At 42.4% G+C, this 10,637-nt stretch overlaps 1 protein-coding gene across 1 annotated transcript; it reads left to right on the plus strand.

Annotated features, from left to right (window-relative positions):
• Nucleotides 1-1,595: 1,595 nt before the first annotated feature.
• On the plus strand, nucleotides 1,596-9,217 carry LOC308694827 (interferon-induced very large GTPase 1-like; the record flags this gene model as incomplete). The annotated part of the gene is given in 5 exon segments (XM_081372592.1): nucleotides 1,596-1,671; nucleotides 2,685-3,388; nucleotides 3,713-3,835; nucleotides 4,118-7,285; nucleotides 7,289-9,217. Coding segments are annotated over 5 exon segments (6,000 nt in total).
• Between the last annotated feature and the right edge of the window lie 1,420 nt (nucleotides 9,218-10,637).

Below are 10,637 nucleotides of genomic sequence, written 5' to 3' on the forward strand. Positions count from 1 at the left end.
GACTGTGGGGGCCATTTTAGTACAGTGAACTCATTGTCATGTTCAAGAAACCAATTTGAAATGATTCGAGCTTTGTGACATGGTGCATTATCCTGCTGGAAGTAGCCATCAGAGGATGGGTACATGGTGGTCATAAAGGGATGGACATGGTCAGAAACAATGCTCAGGTAGGCCGTGGCATTTAAACGATGCCCAATTGGCACTAAGGGGCCTAAAGTGTGCCAAGAAAACATCCCCCACACCATTACACCACCACCACCAGCCTGCACAGTGGTAACAAGGCATGATGGATCTATGTTCTCATTCTGTTTACGCCAAATTCTGACTCTACCATCTGAATGTCTCAACAGAAATCGAGACTCATCAGACCAGGCAACATTTTTCCAGTCTTCAACTGTCCAATTTTGGTGAGCTTGTGCAAATTGTAGCCTCTTTTTCCTATTTGTAGTGGAGATGAGTGGTACCCGGAGGGGTCTTCTGCTGTTGTAGCCCATCCGCCTCAAGGTTGTGCGTGTTGTGGCTTCACAAATGCTTTACTGCATACCTCGGTTGTAACGAGTGGTTATTTCAGTCAAAGTTGCTCTTCTATCAGCTTGAATCAGTCGGCCCATTCTCCTCTGACCTCTAGCATCAACAAGGCATTTTCGCCCACAGGACTGCCGCATACTCGATGTTTTTCCCTTTTCACACCATTCTTTGTAAACCCTAGAAATGGTTGTACGTGAAAATCCCAGTAACTGAGCAGATTGTGAAATACTCAATCCGGCCCGTCTGGCACCAACAATCATGCCACGCTCAAAATTGAAACTTTCCCAAAAAAACTTTCCCATTCTGACATTCAGTTTGGAGTTCAGGAGATTGTCTTGACCAGGACCACACCCCTAAATGCATTGAAGCAACTGCCATGTGATTGGTTGATTAGATAATTGCATTAATGAGAAATTGAACAGGTGTTCCTAATAATCCTTTAGGTGAGTGTAGTACACTAGTGTTCTCATTTAAGCATCTCTTCTTGACAGACACAGATCTAGCTTCAATGGCAGGAGAGATCAATATGTCAAAGAAAGTTCAGGACGCGCAGGTCCAAGATTGGTCGTAACCCACCACCTTTCCTGGGTACAATGAAGTACGGGCTGTAGAAGCCGGTCTTCATATCGGCTGAAGGGACCGGCTCGATCGCGTCCTTCACCAGTAGGACTGCGATCTCTGCCCTGAGCACAGGGGCATTGTCCGCCAGAACGCGGGTGAACAGAATGCCCTTGAAAGCAGGGGGGCGCCGGGCGAACTGAATCGCATAGCCGAGTCTGATGGTACGGATGAGCCAGCGAGACAGGCTGGGAAGCGTTAACCAGGCTCCCAGAGACAGAGGAAGCAGGACCAACGGCACCACAGACGTACCCGGGGTGGGGCAGCGCGGCGGAATGCAGGGACCTGACTCGGACGGCACACCGGCCCGAAGTGGGGTCTGAGTGTGTGGTGCAGCACATACCTGCTTCCGTCGAAGGGCAGAGTGATTGTGCGGAGGCGTCAGTGCGTCCAGAACACAGCCTCTGCTGCCCGCTGGCGATGAAAGAGGGGCTCGGGAGTGACAAGGCATGGTGGCATCGTCAACTGCCAAGCGAGAGCCCAGGCCCAGAGAAACCTCTTGGGGCCCAGAGGTTTCAGAAATTGGTCTTTTTTTGAAAATGTGGAATGAGGCGGAACAAAAAGAAAAGGAAACAAAAGATTCTCCACCCGGCCCTCCACTGGGGGAAGGAGTGGCGCCTTCGCCATCTCCTGAAAAGCAACTTGATCCACCTCTGGGCCGCCCGTCTCAGGGTCGTTTGCACCGTCGCTTGCCTCCTGGTTTGGCAGCGACCTGGACGGGCAGGGTCGGCTTCCTACGGCTTGCTTCACATCGACGTTACGTCGAACATGAGCGACTGAGAGGGAACTTGTGGCTTTTACCTATGGTTTCGCTAGCTATTTGAGTAAATGAAAACATAATACTTACATTTAAATGTGAATTTGCCGTCCACCACCGGACTCTCAGCCACCTTGTTTTTTTAAAATGTTTTTTTTATAAAAATGCTGTCGTCACACAGAGGATTCGCCAGCATACAAAATTCAGCGCTGAACCAAAACTCAGTTTTGACCGGTGTGTGGATTCTATCTTAAATGCATCTGATTGGCCATTGCGTGGTGGGGGTAACAATATTACTCTAAACCATAGCACAAACTGTACACTTTGTAAACTTTTTAGGCTTTAAAGGTGCAATGCGCAAGTCTCTGAGTTTTTGCAGAACTATGCCCCCCTCTGGCGACAAGCGAAACTGCAACCAGAGGTGTGCATGCTCATGGACCACACGGTCTCTTTGAATCCCTCTTCTACTTTTGTCGAAAGTTGACTAAAGTTTTGTCGCTCGAGTTGTCTTCGCTGATACGGAGAATGGCGGCGAATACACAAATCTGCCAGACATAGCCAGGTGAGCGTGAACGCGCATGACGTCACGCCCAGTCTCAAATTCCGTCCCGAATCCCTCTTATTTATTTTACTGTACAGGATTATAGAGGCAATCGCAGTGATCAGAGAAGGGCTCATTCAGCCCATCAGGCAATTGTTTAAGCATGTATGGGTTAGAAAAATGGGTATTTTTAACATGAAATGTTGCGCATTGCACCTTTAAACATTTCCTCTTTTACAGGTTCAACAGAGAGTGAAGATGATCTGAGGATTGTGCTGCTGGGAAAAACGGGAGTTGGGAAGAGTGCAACTGGAAACACCATCTTAGGAAGGGAAGCGTTTACAGCAGAAACATCTCAAGAGTCCATGACTAAAGAGAGTCAACAAGAATCATCTGAAATCAGCGGCCGACGTGTTACTGTAATCGACACTCCAGGACTGTTTGATACTGAACTTACTATTGAGGAGATCCAGAGAGAAATCAGCAACTGCACCCCCATGATCCTGCCTGGACCACATGTGTTCATCATTGTGCTCAATTTAGGACAGCGATTCACTCAAGAAGAAGCGACAACAGTGAAGATCATCCAAGAGACGTTTGGTGAGAAATCTTTAATGTACACCATGGTGCTCTTCACCAGAGGAGATGATCTGAAGGACAAATCTATAGATCAGTGTCTGGGGAAACCTGGATCTGCTCTGATGAAGCTGATTGAAGCGTGTGGAAACAGATATCATGTGTTGAACAATAATCAGCCTGGAGACCGAACACAGGTGTCTGATCTACTGGAGAAGATAGACAACATGGTGAAAGCAAACGGAGGGAGTTTCTACACGTGTAAGGTGTTCAGACAGATGGAGAGAGAAAGACAAGAACAACAGATGAAGATCCTGATGGACAGAGTCAGAGAAAGAGAAGAACTGATGAAGAAACTAGAAGAAGAGATGATAAGAGAACGAGAGACACTGGAAAATATAATAGAGCAACTGATGAAAGAAAAAGAAAACCTGCTCATGAAATACGACACAGATATAGACAGACTGATGAACAGAATAGAGAATGAGATGAAGAATAGAGAAGAGGAATATGTAAAAAGAGAAGAACGATGTAAAACATTAATGAAAGAGAAAGAAGAAAACAAGATGAAGATCCTGATGGAGAGAGTGGTGCAAATGAGCAAAGAAAGAGAAGAACTGATGAAACATAAAGTAGAGAAAGAGAGAATGAAGATGATGGTAGAGAAAGAGAGAATGAAGATGATGGTAGAGAAAGAGAGAATGAAGATGATGATGGAGGAAGAAAGACTGAATCAAGAGAAAGAGAGAAAGAGAAGCGAAGAAGAATTGAAAGAGAGAGAAGACCGATATAAAAGAGAAATGAAGGAACAGGAGGTGCAGATGCGAGATGAAATGAAGAAAGAACGAGAGATGTTTAAAGATGAAATGAAGAAAGAACAAGAGATGTTTAAAGATGAAATAAAGGAAATGAGGCAAGACAAAGAGACTGTGAAAAAAGAAAAAGACAATCTTCAGATCAAATACCACACAGAAATAGACAGACTGATGAACACAATAGAGAATGAAAGACAAAATCATGATAAAGACCGACAGAGAAGAGAAGAAGAATTAAATGAGAGAGAAGAACAATTTAAAAGAGAAATGAAAGAGAGAGAGGAGCTCGAGAGAAAGATGCGAGACGAGATGAGACGAGAACGAGAGACATTTAAACAAGAAAAAGAAAAACTTCAGATCTCATACAACACAGAAATAGACAGTCTGATGAACCGAATACAGAATGAACGACAGAATCATGAAAAAGAGAGAAAGAGAAGAGATGATGAACATACAGAGAGAGAAGAACGATATAAAATCCAGATGAGAAGAGAACGAGAGGAATGGGACCAGCAGAAACTGGAGGAAAAGACGAGAAGAGAAGATGAGAAAAGAAGAGAGAGAGAAACACAGATTTGTGATGAACAGATTCAGACACTGAAGAGCGAAATAGAGGGAATAATCAGAGAGAAAGAGAGAATAGAAAGAGAGAGACAAGGACAACTAGAGGATTTAGAGAAGAGACTGAAAGAAATAAACATAAGAGAAGATCAACAACAGAACTTTGAAGAAGAACTGAAGAGAAGTGAAAGACCAACAATCAAGCATCTATTTCACAGACTCCATGTTGAAGTCGAACACCTCAACAAACTGAGAGCTTCAGATGTTCTTCAGATAACCAAACATTCATTACAGTCCCATGAGTCTTGTGCTGAAGAGGAGCTGATTCAGACTTTCATACAACAACTACTGATGATGAACTACAGAGCAAGATGCATTCATGCTAAAGAGACCAGTAAAATGTCTTTGTCTAATGAAGGAGACAGTCAATCTGAACTCATTCACCCGATGGATGTTCAGATGGCCGTATTTCACTGTGCTGTTGGTTTCCTGAAGCAGCTGATGGTCACTAAACTGTCCCAGTGTCAGTACGCTCTGCCTCTGCTTGTTCCTGATCCATTCACACAACAGATTGAGTTTCCTCTCTGGACATTCAGACAAATCAACAAGAGCTGGAAGAAGAGAAACACCAACTATGAAACCATCAGTGAAACCATGCCTATCTACAAGGCAGAAACTCCAATGGTGTTTTTCTTCAGGTTTGGCTCTGTGTCTTCATCCAAGTCTGAGCTGATGAACAAGCTGATCAATGAGAAACACGACACGTTCTTCCACAGGAACTGCCGGGGCAGCAGCAGATCCAGAGTCCTGATGGATGGAGTGGTGGAGATCGCCTGGTTCTGCCCCTCTGGGAAAAACACAGATAAATTCACTGACTGTGTTGCGTTCTGTAATCTACACGGTGATGCAGGAGACCATGAGAAACAGCTGCAGATCCTCTCTGAAATGGCCTCAGTCAATGTTGTTCTTCTTCCACAACTGGACAGGAATGACAGACATGCAGCAAAGATACAAAACCTGTTCAGGAACAGAAAGCCACTCATTTGTCTTCTTACTGAGGATGTGTCAAGCATCACTAAGATACAGAGAGGAAAATACAAGATCGGTTTGAAAGACAGAAATCAGTCAGATGTATCTGAAGAACTCAGAAGAGCGATAAATGAATGTCTCTCCGAATCATCTTGCACTTTCAGACTTGAAGATGTGTCCAAACTCTCAGACATCAGAGTAGATGAGGAAGATGATGATGACTGCAGGAGAGGAAGAGAAGCAGCACAGCAGATGATGAGTTTACTGGAGAAGAAAGATCTGACAGAAATCAAAGAATCATTTCTGCCTCATCAGGGGAAACTGTGGCATCAGTGGAGTCAGAGGAACAAAGAACTGCATCGACTTCAAGGAGAAAATATAGAAATGGACACCAGAAGGAAACAAACAGAGATGAAGAATATCCGTGACCAGCAGCATGAATGTGACATCGGCAAGTTTATGATGCAATTCATTAAAGAAATGAACTCATATGGTGAACATGGGAAGATGTTTTTTCTCAAATGGCTCAGAATCCTCCTGGATGAACACACATCGGCTGACCTTTCTAAACTACTCCACAAGTATGATGAAACATGGTCAGAAGTCTTAAAACTGAAATACAGTAATAAATCTGAAGAACATAAAGCTAAACAATCAGACCTTGAGAAAATATCTGAGGATCTTCAGGCTGCAACCTTTGGTTTGGAGCACATCATGAGGGAGATCGGTCAGATCTATGAATCATGTTCATCTGTGAAGGAGAACAAGAAAGGCCTGCAGTCTGACTTCTCTTCTCTCCCGAGTCTCGCAGCAGAGATGATGATCTCTGGATTTCCACTGGAGCTGATGGATGGAGATGCTGCTCATGTTCCTGTGATCTGGATCTCTGCTGTTCTAGATCAACTCGTCCAGAAACTGGGACACCAGACCAGAGTCTTTGTGCTGTCAGTTTTAGGGCTTCAGAGCTCTGGGAAATCCACCATGCTGAACGCCATGTTTGGGCTCCAGTTTGCCGTCAGTGCTGGCAGGAGCACCAGAGGAGCTTTCATGCAGCTGGTCAGAGTCTCAGACGAGATGAAAATACAGATTAACTTTGACTATATTCTGGTCATTGATACTGAGGGTCTTCGTGCTCTAGAACTGGCTGGAAGATCAACAAGACATCATGATAATGAATTGGCCACATTTGTTGTTGGTCTTGGAAATCTGACATTGATAAACATCTTTGGAGAAAACCCATCTGAGATGCAGGACGTTCTTCAGATTGTTGTTCAGGCCTTCCTGAGGATGAAGAAGGTCAGACTGAATCCCAGCTGTGTGTTTGTGCATCAGAACATTTCAGACGTCACAGCTGGAGAGAAGAACATGGAGGGAAGGAGACGACTGCAGGAGACACTGGATGAGATGACACAACTCGCTGCTAAAGAGGAAGTCTGTGATGCAGAACGTTTCAGTGATGTCATTAGATTTGACGTTCATAATGATGTGAAGTATTTTGCTCAGCTCTGGGAGGGAAGCCCACCCATGGCACCACCAAACCCAAACTACTGTGAGAATATCCAAGAACTAAAGGAAACTATTATGTCTCATGCCTCAAACTCACATGGAATGAGGCTGATAGACCTAAAAGATCATGTTAAAGATCTCTGGGAGGCTATACTGAAGGAACGATTCGTCTTCAGCTTCAACTTCAACTTCAGCTTCAGAAATTCTCTGGAGATTTCAGCCTACATGAGACTGGAGACCGAATACAGCAAGTGGTCCTGGAGTCTTCACAGTGCCATGATGGAAACTGAGAACAAACTACACAACAAAATAGACAATGAAGCGGTTAAGGAAACTGATCTTCAAAGAGAACTGTAGACAACAAGAGAAGAAGTGAAAAGAGCAATGGCAGAATTCTTTGAGAAAGACAAAGATAAAGATATACTGATTCAGTGGAAAACATTGTTTGAAATCAAAATCAAAGAGCTTCAGGAAAATATTGTGAGAGAAACAAAGAGGAAATTAAACAATATTCTTCATCAGCGAAACCTGAAGAAAGAGATTGATGCTCAGAAGATAAATCATGAAAACACTCTCTATGAAAAGAGCAAAGAACTTGCATTGAAACTCAAAGACAAAGCAAATGATGAAGAAACACTGAAGAAAGAGTTTGATTTGTTTTGGGAACAGAGTGTGAAGAAGATCATCAGAGACAATCCTCCAATCAGAGAGTTTAATGTAATGAGAGATGTGAGAAAGATCCTCAGTGACGTCTATGAAAGTGCTCCTGTAGATCACTGGAGGGAGAGCAGAGATATATTCACTGTGCCAAGATATTCAGATTATGTAAAGTTAAAGAAATCCAGTGGATTAAAATATGTTGTTTTTACAAATCCCTATAAAAAAATGAAAGAAATGATTAGTCGTGCTCTGTCTGAAGAGGACGAAGTTCAAGTTAGATCATTAGTCACAGATGTTGCTCAGCAGACAGACAGAATGATTCAGTCATTTAACATTTCAAAGATGGGCTACAGCAACAGCTGCATTCAACGGCTCATAGATTACATCAAGGCAAGAGTGACAGAACATCAGGAAAGATCAGTGAATTATGTGTTCAAGAATGAATTCTTCATGGATTTGGTTTATTGCATCTTTAAGAGATCAAAGAAGACAATCACTGACCAACACAGACTGTTCAGAGATGCCAATGATCCTGTAATATATGTTGAGCAGAAGAGAGGAGATTACTATAGTATTTTCCAGAAATACTGTCATGGAGCAACATCAGCTGTGATTTTTGGAGAGATCATCTGTCAGAAACTGAAAGAGCCCATTGAGCAGAGCGTCTACAAGAAGACCGCCAGAGATCTGATCGATGAAATGAGAGCAAACTGTCCATCAAATCTTGAGAAACACATCCTGAAGACAATGGCAGAAGAGGAGGATTTTAACAAATACATGAACTATGTTCATAATCCCAGAGATCACTTTAAGAGTTTCATCAGAGATGAAGTCAGTCAGTACATCACTGATACGTTCAGTGTCAGTGTTTTACCCAAGATGAAGGAGAACATTAAACTCCTGCAGCAGAAGATCATGGAAGCAGCACATGAATCTACTGAACATGTTCAAGAAAACAGAGGAGATGTTGGTCTGTGGTTGAAGAGTTTCACACAGAGGCTCTCAGATGAGCCGATCTTCTCTGAAAAAGACCTCAGTGGAGTCAAACATGAAGATGTTGATGATTTCAGCCTCCTAGAAGATGTGATAAGACATGAACTTCCTGATATAATGACTGACATCAGCAGTAGATTCAACACAAAGTCATTTCCAGTAAAGCTGGACTATAAAGACAGACCAGATGAGCTTCTGATTGATCAGTTCTGTCAGGGCTGTTGGGTTCAGTGTCCGTTCTGTGGAGCCGTCTGCACCAACACCATAGAAGACCATCATGGAGATCACAGTGCTCCTTTCCACAGAGTGAGGGGAATTAATGGAATATATTACTCAACACAGAATCTCTGTCCTAATATTTGCACAAATCTAGTAGCAAGTCATCTGGATTTTAATACACCACATGGAAGGTTTAAATATAGAGACTACAGAAGAGCAGGAGGAGTTTATGCAGAGTGGAGCATCAGCCCTGATCTCTCTGAACTGCCCTACTGGAAGTGGTTTGTGTGCAGATTCCAGAAAGATCTGGAAAAACACTACAGTAAAACATTTGAGGGGAGTGGTAAGATACCACATGAATGGAGAAAATACTCAAAACAGGAAGCTATTGAGAGTTTAGATACATACATGTAATGAAGCAGATAAAGAAAGAGACTCTTGTGTCTCTTCTTAGATTTAGGAAGAAATGAGTTTCTGTGACATTCATCAGTGAGAATCTGAGCTCATCTACACCTCAGAAGATCAGAGCTTCATCAAATACACCAGACGAGAGTTAAAGACAAGATTCAGTTCCTCATACATGATCTGAACCACAAAACAACATTTCTGAACATATGCCTAAATGATAAAACTCAAAATGCTTGATGAACATTAGAGTTCATTACTAATCAAAACAGAACTGAAAAAGATCTGTGATTGTTGATTTATGATTGAAGTGCATATATAAATGTGTTTGTTAAAGGCAGATTTTCATTTGCTGACAGTATTTCATTCATTACTTAGACATTACTAAAATATATCTGATAAAATAATGTTTATTACACAATACTGTGATCAAAATCTCTAATGCTCCATGATCTTGTACAGTGAGTTATAGCAAACATAAAACAACAAAGATTATAATTGTAATTTCTGTAAAGCTACTGACATTGAGACACATATATCTGTAAATATGCTTTGAAATTATATATAATGTGACAACAATAATAAATATATACAAAAAGTCTAGCTTCAAAAGAGTTCAAATTAGAGAGGTGAGAAATGAAATGCTCTGAGTCTGGATCTGCTGATCTTCCACTTCTGCCCTGTGTGTGTCTGAACAACAGAACTAAAGTCAACGGGACACAAACACACAGTGTGACTTTGACACATGAGAAAATGTGTGTGTTTACTTGCAGAAAGATTTGTGTTGATGAGCAATTAAGGCTATAGAGGAACACATGCTTCAAAACAGAAATGCAGTGCAATTCCAGTGGACTTTACTAATGTTAGAACTAAGTTTATAAAAGTTGAAAAGACAAAACTGTTAACAAAACCACTGGGCAATTACAGTTCATATGTGTATCATTTTCTGTTCAGTGTCACAAGAGTTCATCAGATTCAAGATATAGAAACTTGTTAGCGCACATCAGCTCTAGCTTTGGGTTTTCCATCTGACCAGAGGATGAGGAAGAGCTGATTCTGATGTAAATGTCATGTCTGTGGTCTTCCTGAAAACGTCAGACCTGGACTGTAGTGTAACCCCTCTCTGAATTGCTTTAGGTATTTACAGAGATATCCTCAGTCAAGTTTTCTCAGAGCACAGGGAAGAACTAGAGCTTTATCTGGCTATGATGGCAGACATTAGCCACCGATATGAACACCACAGATCATTTTCAGCAAAATATGCTTCATTCATCTCTGTATTCAACACCAGATTAGTCTGTTACTGGCACTGAACTGCTGGTCAGAGAGCCCTGGCCTAAAGCCCACGATATTGAGGTCCCGTCGCGTCTGAATCTGCCCGATCTGCTGTCCATGGTGCTGAATCTGCCCGATCTGCTGCCCATGGTGC

Source organism: Scardinius erythrophthalmus (genome assembly GCF_964197995.2).
Source record: "Scardinius erythrophthalmus genome assembly, chromosome: 1".
Taxonomy (NCBI): domain Eukaryota; kingdom Metazoa; phylum Chordata; class Actinopteri; order Cypriniformes; family Leuciscidae; genus Scardinius; species Scardinius erythrophthalmus.